The sequence below is a fragment of the Rhinolophus sinicus genome, chromosome 16, assembly GCF_057876585.1.
Source record: "Rhinolophus sinicus isolate RSI-liver-muscle chromosome 16, RSI-T2T, whole genome shotgun sequence".
Lineage (NCBI taxonomy): Eukaryota > Metazoa > Chordata > Mammalia > Chiroptera > Rhinolophidae > Rhinolophus > Rhinolophus sinicus.
The window spans coordinates 148,296,181-148,314,208 of NC_142516.1; the positions used below are offsets into that span (position 1 = coordinate 148,296,181).

The 18,028-nt window shown below is 50.1% G+C and overlaps 1 protein-coding gene across 6 annotated transcripts; it reads left to right on the top strand.

Moving 5' to 3' along the window:
* Positions 1 to 5,771: 5,771 nt before the first annotated feature.
* On the top strand, positions 5,772 to 12,840 carry LOC109460982 (G protein-coupled receptor 183-like). Of its 6 annotated transcripts, XM_074329479.2 has the most exons (3): positions 5,772 to 6,019; positions 6,136 to 6,197; positions 9,028 to 12,840. In XM_074329479.2, exon 3 carries the CDS (start codon positions 9,041 to 9,043, stop codon positions 10,106 to 10,108), a length of 1,068 nt encoding a protein of 355 aa, XP_074185580.1. In that variant the 5' UTR covers positions 5,772 to 6,019; positions 6,136 to 6,197; positions 9,028 to 9,040; the 3' UTR covers positions 10,109 to 12,840. The 6 variants fall into 6 exon arrangements, with proteins under 6 accessions (XP_074185580.1, XP_074185581.1, XP_074185582.2 ...); XM_074329480.2 differs by lacking the exon at positions 6,136 to 6,197; XM_074329481.2 differs by lacking the exons at positions 5,772 to 6,019; positions 6,136 to 6,197 and adding an exon at positions 6,271 to 6,700.
* The last annotated feature ends 5,188 nt before the right edge of the window (positions 12,841 to 18,028 follow it).

Below are 18,028 nucleotides of genomic sequence, written 5' to 3' on the forward strand. Positions count from 1 at the left end.
GCAGGTGAGAAGTTGGCTGGGCCTGGGGTGGAATGAGGAGTGACTGCAAATGGTTATAAGGGGTCTTTTGGGGGTGACGGGGATGTCCTAGAGCTGGATTGTGATGACAGTTGCACAGCCTTAAAAATCATGGAACCACACTTAGGAAGTGTAACCTCCAGGGTATGTAAATCATACCTCCATAAAGTGCACGGACAGACTAGCAGCGCGCCCTCTTTGAAATGGATGTTCTTTAGAATGTTAGACAAGCGGGGGTGGAGCACTTCTTGAGTGAAGGGTACGGTGTATGATTGCAAACGGCTTGGCTTTGGCTCCCAAATCACACACCCTGGCCAGCCACACCACAGCCCGAGGTCAATTTTACCCACTCCCCTTTTCACACTGAGTCCCGACTCTCCCTCTGTGCCGTCATCACGGCAGAGGCCTCCCCCTAACTTCAGACAGGATCCTCTCCTGAGGGCTGCGGGGAAGGGGGCTGCTCCCCATGTCCCCCAGGTCTGCGCATCCCCAACTGGCCTCTGCCCTGTCTGGCAGGGTGAGAAGTGTGCCTGCGAAGCCTGTTAAACTTGTGTCTGAGGGAGCAGGACCCTAAGGGCATGCCACTTGCTGGCTCACGGCTGCTCCTGAGCTGCTCACAAGAAGAAAGGGAGCGGGCTGAGGGCAAGCGGGTTTCCACTTTGAAACAACAACAACGACTGGTTGTTAGAACAGGGGATAGTGTAAGACCAGTTTCCATGGAGTGACAGAGAGAGATAACTGCTTCGTTCTTCCAGATGGCTGGCTTCCTCCTCCCATCGTCGATCTCTCCTTTCTCCCCAGCATCCCTCTCCTCTCCTCTCCTCCCTTTCTTTCCCAACCTCCTCCCTTCTCTCTCCCCTCCTCTCCCATCTTTTCTACATCCTCTCCTTCCTTCCCCACACACTGTATTGGGCACTACCTCGGTGTAGACACTATGCTGGAAGGTGGACATACAAGAGCAAGCAAAACCAAATTGGACCTGTCTTCAGAGTTCACAGTTCATTGGGGGAGAGAGATATTAACCCAATAATCACACAAATCAGAAGCTGACTTATACCACATAAGGCGTTTGAAGGAAGGGCCCATGATGCAACAGGGGTTCTAATTTAGAGCGGTCCTTGTAGCACCCTTGGCCAACCCAGGTGACACTGAGCTTCAGGTAAGGAGCAGAGAGCAGGTTCCAGGAGATGGAAGAGCAGGCTCTGGCAGCTGGGATCAGGGAAGGGTGGTCAGTGAGTGAGGGGGAGGGATCACAGACGGGGAAGTCTGCCCCCTCAACAGTCTCCATGGCCTTTTTGCCCCTTCCCACCAAAGTCAGCCCCCAAGGAAACATACACTCAGTAAAAACATGGGATGCTATGCAGATACCGCCTCAAAATGCACGTTCTTACTTCCCTTCCCTCTTTCTGGGCCTGCCTGGTCAAAAGTGATAAATCTGCTGCCCGTGGGCTGTGGGTGGGTTTTATTCCAAGACGTTGGAAAGGTACTGCTGAGTTTTGTACTAGGATGAGACACGGGGGAGGGGCTAATGCCACAGGAGGTCCATGGAATTGACCTGAGTGGAACATAAGTCCAAAGCAGGACAGATCCCCTCCTTCCAGGGACTGTCTTGGTGGACTTGGGGTGGTGATGGGCTGGAGCTGGGTCATGGTGACCCAGGCCAGAGCACTTGGCTCCAGCCCTGGTTTTGATGGACTGAAGTAGAGGCTGGGGATGGGGCACGGTGCGGGTGGACAAGGGCCTTCTGAAAAGCCCAGCCAGGGCCCTGGATTTGGAGACAAGCAGGTGTTCAGAACACACTTCCTCCTCCCTCAGCCCTCCCTCCCCACTGCAGCCCCTGCTATTTATAGTGCTTCCTCTCCAGAGCTTTGCACTTGAAAAGTGCCCTTGAAACACACACACACAAGAGAAAAAATTTTCTGAAAAATGTCAAACCACAGGTCCTTTCCCCATTCTTCTTTTACATTTCTAGGTTTGTACTATTCCTGGTTGACCCTAAAGTAGATGGAGTGTCCTGGGTTTTAATAAGTTCAGAAGGTGGTATTTGTTGGTTCTGGCTCCTTCTGCAGCCTACTGAGAGCCAACTCAATGGGCAGGAACCATGAGGTCCTTTCACACCAATAAAATGTGGGGCCATGAAGATATGGCCTCATCTAGCCCGTAGTTTGACAAGACTGGCAGCAAAGATGCTGAAATGGGAGCTGGAAAATACGCTGAATTGGAAACCAGGATGTCATGGTCTAGTTCAAGCTGTGTTTGGAAATATCACTTATCTCTGAGTATATTTTCCACCCTGTAAATTGAAAGAGTTGGACTAGACCCCTATTTTATATACTTTTTTGACACAGAGCACACATACTGTAACAAAAGTGCCACAAAATAGTATTTACGCTTACTACAATGTATTTTCTTTCCTGTTGTGTCTCATTTTCTATTCCATTTCATTTTTTTTTAAAATTCTGATCCTGACCCACTGAAATGATTTCAAAACCCACTAAAAATGGTTAAAATGGTAAATTTTGTTATGTATATTTCACCATAATAAAAACAATGTTTAAACCCACCATGGATTTCAATCCAATGGTGGAAAAATACCAAACTACACAATATCTAAGTTCTCCAATTGTTATTTTTAAAACTTAATTGTGCAATCACTGAGGAAAAGCTTCTCTTTGATAAAATGTTAAGTTTAAATTTTTTTCAGATAATTAAAAAAATGTTTTTTTCTCCTTTACTCTCTTTTTCTCTTTTAAATATCAGCTAAGTATGGTCAACCAAAGCTGAACACATACATACCCGGTGGCCCAGCGATCCTGCCCTGGGCCTATCCCAGTGGAAATGAACACATATGCTCACCAAAAGACATGCTCAGGAATGTTCACAGCAGCGCTATTCGTAATAGCCTCAGGCTGGATGTCACTTAGATGTCCATCAACAAGAAAATGAATAAATAAGGGCTGGTACATCCAAACAAAGGAATATATACAGCAGCGAGAGTGACAGAACTGTAACTACTAACAATATGGATGAGTTGCACCAAAACTATGTTGAACAAAAGAAATCAGAGGTGAAAGAGCATTTTCCGTATGACTTCACTTATATATATATAAAGTCCCAAACCAGGCAAAAATAATCTAGGGCATTGTGCTGACCTTGGGAGGCAGTGACAAGCAGGGGTTTCTGGGGTGCACAGAATGTTCTGGGTTTTGATCTGGGTGCTGGTTCCATGGCTATGTTTACTTTATTAAAATTCATCACGTTTATGATCTGTGCCCTTTTCTGTAAGTATGCTGTATGCCAATAAAAAAGCTTACTAAAAGAACTAAGGGTTAAGGAGATATTCCTTTTGGGTTCAACCTCTGCAATGGGAAAATTTTAGAAAAAGAGTGCATGCATTCATCCCGTACACACACTGATTCATGGTGATGGAGTCATGTAGCTTGTAGGGCCCTGGTGAAGAGCTTGGGTCTTGGACAAAGTCTAAGACAGGGGTTACCAGGTCATCTCCTTTTGCTGATTCTGCGCTTCTCAGCTGTAGGCTTGTCAGTGAAGTCAGACTGCGCAGCAGGGTAACAGGTGGGCATCGATCAGGGTTGGCGATTGAGTGGAGCCCAGGGATCTTCCCAGGAGTTGCTTTTCTGACTAAATCTATCCTGGGGTATTTTCTTGTGAAATTTTTGCTGGTGATCTTCATTGCCTGACCCACCCCCTTGGCATTTCCCTTGCATTCTCGGTTAACGCGCAGGCACGTAGGTACTGCTCTCACCGTCTGAAGAAAGGGTGCGTTTTTCTCTTGGATTAGCAACTGTGCCCAGTACGGCACCTTGAGAATAAAGGTGCTTAAATAACAATTATTGAATGAAAGAGAGAAAGAAGAAACAATTCAATTACGTTTCAACTTCCTCTTGAAGAAAGAGTACAGGGAAAAGAAAATAGGGTTTGTTCTAGTTATCTCACGGTTTGCTTGCATTCTCAGTGCGCTTGGTGTGGAGTGGGCGGCACCCACATCGTCTTTTCCTTGAAGACCATTTGTTTGGGAGGCCATGGCTGGTCTAGGTTTCGATGCCACCTGTGTGACTTCAGATGACTCACATCATTCACCTCTCTGGGCCTCAGCTTTCTCAACTGCAATGTGGGGTGATTGGACAAGAGCCTGCATTGGGTTCCTCTGTGTGGTGACTCTATGAGGCCACAGGAAGACTGAAGGGTTGGCTTCTCATCTCCAGCTGTTGTCTCTGTGTCCTGTACCATGTGGCTGTCAGTGACCTGCGGGCATCCCAACTTCCCACTCAAACTAAATCTCCTGTGGGTTTGCATGTGTTTTGCATCCCCTCTCTTGTGGGTAGCACAGGGTACAAAGTAGATGCTCAATGAAAACTTGAAGGAAGAGGCTTTGGATGAGGTAGAAAAACAATCCATTTACTAAGCACCTCTTCTATGCCAGAACCTGTGTCAGCTCAAAGATGTGTGACAGTTCATCACTTCCCGCAATGACTCACAATCAGACAAATGGTAGTCATTTACAGTGTACATGAATATACAGATGTGTAGGGTGCCACAGGTGGTCAGAAGAGCATCTACATGAGGCAAGGACTGAGGGCAGTCAAGGTAGCCTGCCTGGAGGAGGCAGTGCCAGAGCTGTCTTGAGTGAGGAGGATTTAAGCTGATTTGACCCTGGTGGGAGGGGGAAAAATACATTTCAGGCAGGGAGAGTAGCAAATGCCAGGTCATGGAATTAGGATCGTGTCCTAAAGAAAAGAAGGACCACTGTGTATTTTAGCAAACTCATTCTTACCATGGGATGGAGAATGCAGAGTGGGTAGGAATGTCAAGTTTGAGAGCCAAGACTGGGAACGAGAAGCTATGGTTGTCTTCCTGGAGAGAGATGGCAAAGCCTAGACTATGGCCACTGCCTCAAGCATATTGTGGAAGAGACTTGGGGTTCCACATTCTAGACTGGTGGAAACTGAGGCACGAGGAATGTCATGCCGGAGATGCAGGGGTCAGGGAATGAGTGCTGCAGGCCGGCTGGAGAGCCGGCAGCTGACTGAAGCAGATTTCAGGAGGTGTTCAGAGAAAGCCTCCGAAAGAATGCACACACTTACATTCCAATGATGACCAATGAGGAGTGAGGCACAGTCCTAATCAGAGGATGGGTTTGATGCCGCATTTCTAGCCAGCTGTGTGGTAGAGAAAAACATTCTCTGGGAAATGAGAGAAAGAAGAGAGAAGTGGCAAGGTGTGGTCTCAGCCTCTCCCCCCACCCTCCCTGCACCCTGCCGGGGAACATTCTGGTTTAATTGTGATCCAGCCTGTCCAGCCCCTGCTAAGTGAAGCCCTTGGGAGTGCTGCCTCACATGGCTGCAAATGTGGATTTCAAGCTCCATTAAGACACAAGTGCAGGAAATCCTAAGCCAGGCCATGCCTCCCCTCCACTTTCCTACACAGAGACTGAGCTTGTCAGGGTCCCCAGGTGGCACTTCTTGCTTTCCTAGCTTCTCACTGCCAGTCATGAGGGGTCTGGTGTGTGTGTGTGTGTGTGTGTGGGGGGGCTAGGGAGGGGGGGGGTGGATGGAATGGTGGCTGCTTTTGAATTTCCTGACTCTGGTGGCATGATAGTCACGTCTGTGGTCTAAATCCCAGCCTTTGAGGGGCACAGAAAGGAAACTGGCTTCCCAGAATGACTTACTTTCCTCCCTCCTTCTCAGGAGCCATGGGGGCAAGCCTGGGTGGGAGGTCTTGTGGCTGAGCGCCCACGTCCTGTGGCAGGAAGATTAAATACCCTGTTTTTTTCTTTTCTTTTCTTTCTTTCTTTCTATTTTTTTTTAGCAGGGGTGGATGAAGGGAGGAAGAGATTGGAGTCTAGTGTGGTGCATTGATTCAGTTCCTGCAGAGGCCAGAGCGCGGGCACCTTTCTCATGCTCTGGGGCCACCCGGGAAGGCACCTGGCCCTCGGACAAGGCTCTGCTAGGCTCTCTGTGCTTTGCCCTTGGTGAGCAAGGTAAGTCGACCACAGCTGACTGTTCTCAGGGCATGAGACAGGTGCTGGGGCTCGGAGAGAAAGGCCCAGATTGGAACAGCTCTTCACACACCCTCTCTTTCTGCTTCTGTTCTCAGCAGGTAGAACATCTCTATCTGTCTCCAGTTCACCAGCCCAGCACCCAGTCTGAGCAGGACAGGTGAGGCAAGAAAGATGGAAGGCCAGCAGCAGCCTGAAGTCACTGAGGGAAACCTGTGGCTAGGCCCAAGCTGGCTTCACTAGGTCAGAAACTAGGTGTGACCTTTAGAAACCTCTGGAAGCAGGGCAGGTACGAGGCATTAGGGCCTGAGGGGGTGCCCCTCTCTCCCGAGAGCTTCTAATTTGGGTGAAATCTGTCTTCTGTCTTGACTCACAGTTGTGACAGCACCTGCCCAGGCCTCCTCTGGGTGTGGATGTGGCTTCTCTGTGGGTGTCCCTAGGAAGGGGAACCACTCGGTTTCCAACAGGACCCACGGTTCAGAGCACTTGTTTGTGCCAAATACCAAAGAAAAGGAGGACGAGGCCAGGCTGCAGGCTCGGGGAACTGAAATCGCAGAGGTTCTGTGAGGAGTGTGTCCCTGTGAGAATGTACCAGGAATTGCCAGGACGTGCTCCACAGGCGCTGAGGGTGGAGTGGCTTCTGAGTTCTGCGGAGACTAAGAGGTGGCCGGTGCAGGTGGCGCTCAGCAGGGCCAGAGGGGCTTTCTGTGGTTTGCTGGGCGGTGGAGGAAGGGGCACAGGCACTCGGCTGAGGAAGTAAGTGGGCTTCGGGGTGAGCGCCGAGGCCCGAGGTCCTGAAGGCCTGGCAGAGCAAGGCTGCCAGGGGATGTGTCCTGGGGAAGAGGTAGGAATGTCAGCCAGGGGGGACAATTGCCAAGGGTTGGGGTCTCTTCAGGAGCCAGTCCCATCCCTGTGCTCTGTGAGTCCTGAGCAAACAGAGAAAGGGATACACAACTTGCAAACAGGTGTCTGTGACTGGGAAAGTTGATTCTTGAAAGGGAGCTAACCGTGCCCCGGAGACAGCTCTCCTTGCTGTGTTCCCATTCTGACTCCAGCGCAGAATCCCTCTCTTCACAATCCCCAACTCATTTTGTGGTCGCTGAAGCTCAGTGTGGCGTGAGGACAGAAGTACTCAGAGAAGGAAGGGACAAAGAAGAGTCTGCCCTCTTGAGTCGGAGCTGGCAAGACTCCTAGAGCTCATTGGCACTTGTGTTTCTTCTTGGAAGAGCTTACGCTACAGGGTAGCAGTTTCAAAGGGGTGGGGGTTTCCGTTCCCAGGGCCACAGCATCAGCCTGCCCACTCCTGGGGTGCCAGGTCACACCTCCACAGGGGTGTGTGTGACAGTATGTGTGTGAAAGTGTGTACATTTGTGAGAGCGAGAAAGAGAAACAGGGGGAAACACAGGGAGAACCGTGGGGCAGGACAGAGGGAGAGTAGCCCCATCCTGCCGCAGGGGGGACAGCCGTCCCCCCAGGCAGGCAGTCTTTCCCAGGGCAGGCGGGTGGCTGTGGGGTTGCTTCTCCAAAGTCTCTGAGCAGATTGAAATCTCAAAGAATCAGCATCAAAAGCTTTGTGAAGGACTGAGGTTGGAATCTAAGTTGTGGGTTTAGAAGTTAGGATAGTGGGTACCACTGAAAGGAGGGAGACGGTGGGGACCTGGTGAGGTGAGTTTCCTAATCTGGGTGCTAATCACATGTGATTATTTGTGAAAATTGTCAGGCTGTACTTTTACGATGTGTGCACATTTTGGCATATATGGGTTGTGATTTTAAAATGGCTGCAAATTCTTCGCCATTCCTCCTATTGAGAGGTGGGGGCTGTGTCCTCTCCTCTCGTTTCTGGGTGGGCTTGTGACTCGCTCTTGCCCGACAGAGGGAGGTGGGAGTGGTGATGCAACACACCCGCAGCTAGGCTAGACAAGGTAATGCAGTGTTTTAAAATAGGACAGTGTATTAATGGCAAACCTGAGGTTCAGTAAGGCCAACAGATCAGGAGGCGATTGCCATTGGAAACGACAGACTGTTACAGGCAGATCCCAAGAAGAAGGGGCATACCACATCACAGGGGGCCACACAGGAAGCTCCAGGTCAGTCAGGAGACAGGAGGAGAGGGGCGGAAATGAGAGCAAGAGCCTTTATTGTGGTTTCTGTGGAAAGGAACAGGCACGGCAGGGGAACCGGGCCTAGGATTGGCTAATTTGAATAATTTCAGGGGCTCTGGAATATAGGGGCTGCCTCGGTTGTCTGCTACCTGGCTCTGGGGTGATTGGGGCAGGGAACTAGTGGCTCAGAGTGTGAAAGCCCAATAAAGGAGGTGGTTGTGGTGTGGCTCTGGATTGGTTGGTTTGCATTTGAAAAGCACATTCAAGGAATTGGTGAACCCCAGGGAGGGGCAGTCCCTCCAGGGTCGGCAAGGCCCCAAGATGTCAGTGTATCAGAATACAGAAAATAAAAGACATGGTTACTACATGGAGCTTCTACCCTGTTACTGGGGGACACTTTTTTTTTGGAGCCCCAGGCTGCTGTGTGAGCAATCTAGTCACCTTCAGTCTGCTGTGCTGTGAGGAAGCCCCACTCTCATGAGGATCCCCAGCTGAGGCTCCAGGCAAAAGCCGGCATTAACTACCACACATTGCAGGGAAGTCACCTCCAGGTGGTCCCAGCCTCTGCCATTGGGTCACTCCTAGCGGCTGACGCTTCCCAGCGGAGGCTCCCAACACTGGGGAGCAGAGAAAAACCATTCCCACTGTGCCCTGCTCAAAACCTGACCACGAGCGTAATCAAGTATGTTTGAAGCTGCTAACTTTGGGGGGTGATTTGTTACACAGCAATAGTAACTGGAACAGTATATTACACTTCCAACAAAAAGCTGGCTTAAAAAGAGATATGTCTTTCATGTGCATGTTGGCTCAGCAAATTACTAATTATTGCTATGTAGAGGTGTAACCCCACACATTCAATATTACATTTTATATTTTTTGTCTTCCCAGGGACCTCTCTGACATGGCTTCCAGCACAGCTGACCCAAGCAGCATCTCCCACAATGCCAGCCTCTGCCTTCCTCACCACCCACCCCGGGTGGCCAGCGTGATGCTCTCTCTGTTCTACACCCTCCTCTTGGTCTTCAGTGCCCTGGGAAACATCCTTGCCCTTTGCCTTGCCCGTCGAAAGGGCAAGAAGGTCAACTCAACCGGTATCTACTTGGCCCACCTGGCAGTGTCCGACCTCCTGTTCACACTGGTGCTGCCTGGAAAGATCACCTACTACGTGCTGGACTTCAGCTGGCCTTTTGGCGAAGGGCTCTGCAGGCTGACGGCGTTCACCTTCTACGTGAATACGTACGGTGGGGTCTACCTCATGACGTGCGTGAGCGTGGACCGTTACCTGGCTGTGGTCCACACCCACCAGTGCCCCCAGCTCCGCAGAGCCGGCCGAGCAAGGCTCGTCTGTGTGGCTGTCTGGGCCCTGGCGGTTCTGCAGACGATGCCCCTGCTCTTGATCTCCATGACCAAGCCTGTGGCAGGCAAGGTCACCTGCATGGAGTTCGTCAGTGTCAAGGGGTTCTTCAGGCTGCCACTCATTGTCCTAGGGGCCTGTGTGATAAGCTTCTGTGGGCCAGTGGGGATCATGCTCTTTTGTTATGTGAAGATCACCATGAAGCTGTGTAGGACAGCCCGGGACAACCCTCTGACGGCTGAGAAAGGGCACCACCGGAGGGCCTGCCTGCTCATTCTCATGGTGCTGGTGGCTGTGCTGGTGTGCTTCAGCCCCTACCATCTCAACATCATCCAGTTCATGGTGAGACAGCTGCTCTCCCAGCCATCCTGCTCGGAGCAGAGGGCTTTCCAAGTGTCCCTTCAGCTCACGGTGTCCCTCATGAACATGAACTGTGGCATTGACCCAATCATTTACTTCTTTGCATCCACACGTTACAGGAAATGGCTCCTCCGCCTTTTCAAAGTCAGGGCTTCAGAGTCCTCCTCCCCTTCTTCCCTGGGAAAAGCTTCCTCAGAAACACAGAGTATCAACCAGACTACGGGCTCCCGGCCCTTAGAGGAGAATAAAGTCTAATGGCTCATTGGCTTTAAAACGGTATCCAGGGAGGGGTCCAGGGTTGGGGCCTGAAACTTATACAATTTTGGGGGGAGGGAGGGTTCTTTAAGGTAAAGAACACAAAATAATAAATACGAAACTAGATCCAGAGTCCTGGATGGTAAGTGAGAAGCCCCAAAGCTGGAACTTCATTAGCTTCATGATGACTCCGCCCCTAAGGTAGGGTAATAAGTAACAATGAAGGTTCTTGGCCTTTGAAGGTGACGGGGTCTGTGTTGTTTCTTCTGGGAAAAGAGTATTTTCACAGCAAATACAAGCACCACTAAAAAATCATTGGTTGAGTCCTGAGTCAATAGCTTAGATTACGTTTCAGATTTGGGGAGGCAAAATTGGTAAAGAGCAGAAACACGCCTTCTTCCAAGCCCAAATTGGTGAAAGCTTGGGGGCCGTTTGCTATGAGCATGTGGAAGTAGGAACGAAGAAGTTCTATCAGGAGGGCATTTGGGATGAAACAGGATCAGGAAAGAGGATCCAGATCGTGAGATCTGGCAGGAAGTGGCTACAATGGGTGGGAGAGAGCGCGGAGCCGAGAGGCACTTTTGGTTTGCAGCTTTGGCCGCAGATGGATGGGGATGGCTTTCTTTTCCCACAAGGCGATGAGGGGTGTGATCTACAAAGATGAGGGAACTCTGAGTTCTGAGGGATGAACCAGTCAGGGATGCTCCAAGGCCAGGCTCTGAGCATGGAGCCCTGAGCTCAGGGAGTTAGGCGGAACAGTACTACTGAGGATTTATATTCCCACCTGAACCTCATTTTCCTTGTCTATAAAAAACAGGGACTCTAATATCTACCAGGTGGGGTTATTGTGGGAGTCCATGAATCAACACATACATAAATCATTTAAAACAGAAGAAGTCATTGAAATGAAAACTGATTGTGCCACTGAAGTTTTCTAAGTGGGCTGGCACAACTCACACCAGTGAGGATATCCATCTCTTTATTACTGAAGCTAGAAGGTTCCAATGCCCAGGCCACACCCTGTCCCCTAGCTCAGTGGTTCTCAAAGTGTGGTTCCCAGATCAGCGGCAACAGCACCACCTGGGGACTTGTTCGAAATGCACATTCTTGAGTGACACTCCAGACCTGTTAAACCAGCCACTCCGGGAGTGGGGCCCAGCACTGTTTGAACAAGCCCTCCAGGTAATCCTGTTGCATGCTCAGGTGTGAGAACCACTGGTATCTGACTCTCTTGCCTGTGGTTGTAGTTTGCAAGTGCTGTTGTAACAAAGTACTATAAACTGTGTGGCTTTAAACAACAAAAACTTATTCTCTCATGGTTCTGGAGGCTAAACGTCCAAAATCAAGGTGTCAGCAGGGCTGGTTCTGTCTGAGGCTGTGAGGGAGACTCCGCTCCAGGCCTCTCCCCAGGTTCCGGTGGTTTGCTGGCAACCCTTGGTGCTCCTTGGCTTGTAGAAGCATCACCTGGATCCCTGCCTTCATCTTTACCTGGTGTTCTTTCTCTGTGTGTGTGTGTGTGTGTGTGTGTGTGTGTGTGTGTGTGTGTGTTCGTTGTTCGTTCACATGGCATCTCCTTTCTTTTTTTCTTTTAATAATGACACTAGCCATCTCGGAGCAGGCACACCCTAAAGACCTCATCTTAAATTCATTATACCTACAAAGACCCCATTTCCAATTCAGGTCATATTCACAGGTAGTGGGGATGAGGACTTCATCTTCTCTTTTTGGGAGACAAAATTCAACCCATAATACCACCTATTTTTTAGCACCCTTTTTCCCAGACACTCTTCTCTGAGTCTCAGCCCATCACCCCTGACCCCTCCCTAGCTCTAAGCCCCCATACCACCTCAGAGCCCCACCTTGAGGGTAAGCCTTGGAAGAAGGAGTAAGAGGGGTCTGCTTTAAACACTAGTTGGTTAAAACATTTTTTAACTGTCATGGTTCATTTTTCAAAATAACCCCATATCAAAATGGAAGCATGAAAGTGACCCGCTCAAAGGGTTTCTGTTAGGTGTCTGAATGTTAGAGACCCTGACTTAATGTTAGGTCTCTGTGGGGACAGAGTCCCAGAGAGCAGTTTCCAGGCTCTCGGCCTCACGTGGAAAGGTGCTGGCTCAGGTAGGAGATGGCCATTAACTGTGACTAGTTGGCCGTCAGCTGTAACCAGTTAGCCATTGGCCACTGATATAACTGCCATGGCTGCGTTGGTTGGTTGGCAGGCAGAGAAGTGGACAGCAGGTTGAGGACAGTGTGGATCCTGCTTCCTGTGTCTCCAACCCAGCCGCCAGCGAGAATATAGGGTATGAACCCTCTATCCATGACTCCGTTGGTGTTCCTTTTTGGCCTCACCATATCCTGCATTCTTGTGCGGGGAGCAGGACCAGAGACCCCACATAACATGCTGCACGACAGTCTCTGAATTTTAGGTCTCAGAGACCGTGACTTACAGATAGAGCCATGTCTGCAAGAAAACAACAAAATGTCTGTTGGCCAGCACCAGCAGACAGAGCCAAACTTGTGATAACAGTAAACGCCACAAAACAGCCACTGGCTAGCAGGCAGTCAGCATTTTCTGTTCAAACAATGCTACCTTGTCAGCACAGCTCCTATAAAACCCTCCTCACCCTTCCTTCGGGGCTGCAAGTCTCCTTTAGGCCTGCAGCCTGGGCTGTAGCCATCTTTTGCTCAGCCTGATAAACCTTTGTTTCTTACAATAAAACCTTTCTTAACTAGCCTGACCGTGCGCGTTCCTTTATTGGCCGACCTCTCAGTTTCCTCATCCTCCACGTGGGAGCTCAGTCCAGGGAAGGGTCTAAGGGCCCATGACAGCCCTGTAGATCAGGGTTCTGTAATGACGTCCCCAAATCCCATTCCTTGGGTGTGGACAAAGGGTGCTCCACCAGCAGAAGTATCGGGGATGCTACCATCAGGTGGGGGGTCTAGTGATGACACCTAAGAATTTTAATCACTTGGCATTTTAAGGAGGAAGAATAGAGAGTTTCATAAATTAAGTTCGTAGATACCCAAATACTCCTACATGCGCTTGGCTTTCTCCAGAAAAGATTTTCCACTGAGGATCCCTGCTTCCTCGGCATCACCGCACACCACACGTTAACCACTGTTCAACTTTCACTACAGTTTTCTTTCTCACTTCGTCAAGTCAGTGCATATGGGACAGACGGGCATAACGAGCAAAAAGGACCTCTGGGATGTGTGGGCAGCCAGGCTCAGGGACAGGCTGTGCCAACCTCAGGGACCCCGACCATGTGGTAAGCCAGTTAGATGACACGTCAGGCAACATGACTCTCTCATGACTTCGATGCCCTGGTTCCTCTGCAACTGTTGAAATCCTGAAAGTCTTGTTTTCTAGCGCCAAAGGTTGCACCACATTTCCAGTGCTCAGATGCGTTGATTCCAGGGAACCTTGAAACATGCTCTGTTGCCTCTAGTAGCTCTTCAGTGGAACAGGCGGGGGTGGGGGTGGGGGGTGGAAGGAGCCCTCTCTGTATGTGCGTATACTAATGCCTGTTACATCCCCTTTGGTAGGTTGCACACGAGGTGTAAAGTGCTAGAAACTGACGGAGGTAGCACATTGCCAGAAATTCAGTCCCAGTACACCCTCCTCAGCTCAATCCAAAAGTGTAAAGTGCTGTCCCCCCTAAAAACGGGAGGCTCAGAGAGGTCCTGTGCAGAAAGGGCAGACGGGGGAATCCTGCTTCTCCCATAATTCACAACTTGTCTTTGGGCCAATACTCACCTTGAACATTCATTCCTTCATTAATTCACGCATTTATCAAGCATTATCCTAGGCTCTGGGGATACTGTGGGAATAATGGGCACTTGGCTCCTAACCCTCATGGATCATGTAGTCCAGTAGGCAACACATGTAAGTGTAATCAGAGAGTGACAGCACAATGCGTGAAGTGGAGAGTGAGGGGCTATGGGGAAGTGTCTGAGAAGACTCCCAGGTTTTGGGTTGGACGGCTGAATTGATGGCGGTCACTCCCAGTGCTCCTGGGACAGACATGTGCAGGTGTCCCGCATAGCACAGGATGTATGAGGTAAGCTGAGCTGGGCAGGAAGTCTTCTCACTGTACAGGTAGGCGCTGACATCCTGAGTCATACAGATGGTGGGCGCCTGCGGGGTTGTACCTGGAGAACCAGTGTTGACTCCCACACCTGGCTGCCTCCCCAGTGGATTACTATAACCGGGCTGCGAAGTGACGGCTGCCTCAGTTACCTGCCTCCTTTGTGCCCCGTGAGCAGCATTATTGTGGAGTGGAGAGCGGAGGGTCATTATGTCAGAAGTAGTTCCTTAGTGCTAGCCGCAGGGGATTTGTTGTGGGATGAATTGTGTCCCCCTCAAAATTCAGATGTTGAGGTCCTAATCCCCAGTACTTCCAAAAGGGACTGTATTTGGAGATAGGGTCTTTGAAATGAGGTCATTAGGGTGGGCTCCCATCCAATATGATTGGTGTCCTTATAATAAGAGATGAGGACACAAGAACACACAGAGGCAAAACCATGTGGAGACACAGAGAGACAGCAGCCATCTGCAAGCTGAGGAGAGAGGCCTCGGAAGACACCAGCCCTGCCGACGACATCTTTATCTCGGACTTCCAGCCTCCAGGACGATGAGGAAATAAAGTTCTGTTGTTTAAGTGCCCCTGTCCATAGTGCTTAGGTATGGCAGTCCCAGCAAACCAATACAGTCTTCTTAATCTCTCTACGTGATTTAAGCAAAATGAATGGATCCTGCTCTCTTCTTTCAAACTTCACACCTTCCTACCAGCTGTTGAAAGGTTAAGAGAAGCCAAAAAACAACGAGTGTTATTATTCTCACTTACTTTCTTAGGCACCTCCAAGAGCTAAAAATGTGTCCTATCCGAAGTGCGCGTGGTGTTGATGCTGGAGAGTGAGCCTGCAGTCACAGTCCCAGATCAGGTGACACCCAGCTGTGAAGCTAACGGCGGCTATGGCTGTAGAGGCTCCCGCGCCTTGGAGCGTTCCACGCCTGCGCCACCACCCACAGAGCACAGCTCTGCCTTGCTTTGTCTCCCTAGGTCAGGTTGATGACTCAAACTTAGTGAACCACTTTCAGGGACAGCCCCATCCGCCTTACCACCTAAAGATGACGTTTCCAGCTTGCTCGACTGCCCTAATCTGTTAAGTACTTCTGCAAAGTCTGTTCATCTTATCTCTTGGTCTATTCATGTGCTCATCTCATATATTCACAGAGTTCTGTTATGCGTAGGGACATGACTGAGAAGGCCGACAGTAACCACAGTCCTTTCCATAGCCTCTCTGAGGTCACCTCCTCAGACAGAGCTGGTGAAACCACCCCTTGGAGAACAGTGAAGGAAGTGAGAGGTCAAGTACCTGGAGGCACCTTCCTTGGGAAGCACTGGCTTGAAAGCTCTGCCTCTTACCTCCAATTCTACAAAGTAAGCCCACTGCAGCCTGGGGAGGGTGGGGGGGAGCGATGGGGTCTCCTTCTGGATGGGGACTTCACAGAATGTGGGTTCCAGGCCTGCTGGGCTCCAGGGAGCCTCCGGAACTCACTGGTGGTTCCAGAACTTGGCTTCATATGTGAAAGGAGGACAGTAGTCAGGATGATTGCTGATGTCTCTCCCAGCTCTGAGAACTGTGTGACTTCTGCCTACAAGCCCAGTTAAGACCAGTAAGTGTCGCCTGGTTTGCCAGGAGTTCCTGGGCTTTGCCATGTCTCTGTCTTAGGATCTTTAGTGGTTTTCTATTCTGGTTTGGCACGGGCGGCCTGGCTTTGATCACCTGTTTAGCCTCTGGCTGGCATTCTCTCATCTAGGAGAACACTGGCGAGTGTGGTGCCCAGTAGTCATACAACGTTAGAGACAGAACAGTGAGAAGAGAGGGGAAGGGAAGAAAGGAGGGCACAGCCAGAGAGAGCAAGATGAGGGATACTGGCTCAGGGGGCTAAGAAGTGAACTGTCCTGTCCACCTGGGTCTGTGTCCCCCCTTGACACTCACTGGGTGTGGCCGGGGTGCTGGGAGCTGGGCGATGAGGCTGGTTTCCTGAGGAGCTGAACAAGAAACCCTGTCCTGGCGATCTCGGCACCAGAGCTGTGAGGCACTGCTACTCATTTATTCAAGCTCAGTGAGGTTCTGGGGGCCGTGTAAGAAGCAGAATAAGAAATCAGGGGCAGAGGCCCCTAAACTTTATTAATGCTGCCCTTTAGAAGACCTCTTTGGCGAGTCTCCCCACCTGAATGACTTTCTCCACAATTCTCGACGACTGTAGCTACAATAGAAATTCTCTTAGCAAACTCCACTCTACCAGCTCAGAAAGTTGCGTGGGTCGGAGGGTCTCGCGGCACACAGCCTGCTCACGAGGACCGGTGGCCTCTCCAGCCAGTGTTCTTCTGTCCCCACACGTGGGGTGCTGTGCTCACCAAGAGGCAGCTGTGTTTCTTCCCAAAGCTTCTCCTGTCAGGTGTTATCAAAATTAAATCATTAAATTATTATGTAAACCAATAAAGTGTAAAGGTGAAAAGAGAGTGTTGTTTTTATAAGAACTAAGTCGAACGCTTTGGAAAGTTCGAAAAAGGTGAGTTGCTAACAAACGCAAACCCTCTGTCAAAGTAGGAGTGAGTGTAACAACTATAAGACATTAGGGAAAAATGTAAAAACCCAGGATGAAACGCACTCTGATTACTCCACCGAGTTCTCATGCTAACTTTAAAAAATTAATCCAAACTGGAACCCACAAACGAGGCAACATGGGTGTGGATAATGAAAGACATTTCTAATTAATACAACTATCATTTCAAAAAGGACTTGGCCACATCGACACCGCAAGATTGATGAATTAACTACATTGGTATGTTTTAACTTCAAGTATTTAATATATGGGCTTCTCTCTCTATTCTTCACTTTACCCAACTTTTTAATATTAATTGACTAACTACCAGTCCCCCACCTGGGCTCCTGGGCTGGGCTTCCCCCATCTGGGGACCCAGGACATCTTTGAAGGGACCGGGGGTCCAGAAGAGGCTGTGATGCCCCCCCACCCAAAGAAGTTGGGACCCTCTTTCCCCACACAACACGGGCCTTCCCCTTGGCAAGCCCTGCGACCCTCTAACAACTCTTCCCCTTTACAGCCCAGCCTGGAAAGGAGAGGGAAGTTGTCACAGGGGTTACCTGACGTCTGAAGTGCTAAATTCAGATGCAAGGGTTTACAAAGGCTCTAGGGGCTGGCCCCACAGGAACCCACAGCCTCCAGTTAAAGTTCCAAAGACGTCAGATCCACTCTGTCCTTTCGAGTTCATCTTGGCTACCTTGGAAAAGGGAACTTGTCCTTAATGCGAATTTAATCTCAGGGGGAGATGTTGAGTCGCCACTGATGCTCTTGGGAAGTCACGAGAACACCACCCTGAACGTGGATGTTTGCAGTGTTAGGAGAGCACCTGTGGTTTCTCAGGAACACGCAGGAGTTGGGCGCAGCTCTGGGAAGAGCTAGGACATGGCTTTGGCATGTTTAGTGGCTTGGAAAGACAGCTCGGGCCCCACTGCCTGCGTGCAGTTAGTATGCTTCCCCCCAGCACCCCTCTGAGGTGCCCCTTCTTAGTGCAGACAGCTGGGTGCCCAGTGCACCCGCACTTGTAACATGTGGGCCAGACGAGTGTTCTCTTCTCATATGAACATTCTATACGCCTGTGAGCAGTCTAAATTTCCGATGCCATCCTCAGGGAAAAGGGTGTCTGCTTGTGGAAGTCAGTGGGGGAACTCAAGTCTGGGCAAAGTGGCAGAAGTCAGATTGAACAGAGAAGTCGTAACGTGCCTGGGCTGAGGTGGGGATTCTTCAGGTTTTCTCTCGTTTTGGTGGCTGGGTTCTGGGTCACACTGCAATACGTTTGCAGCTTCCTTTGTTTTGCTGTGGTGAAG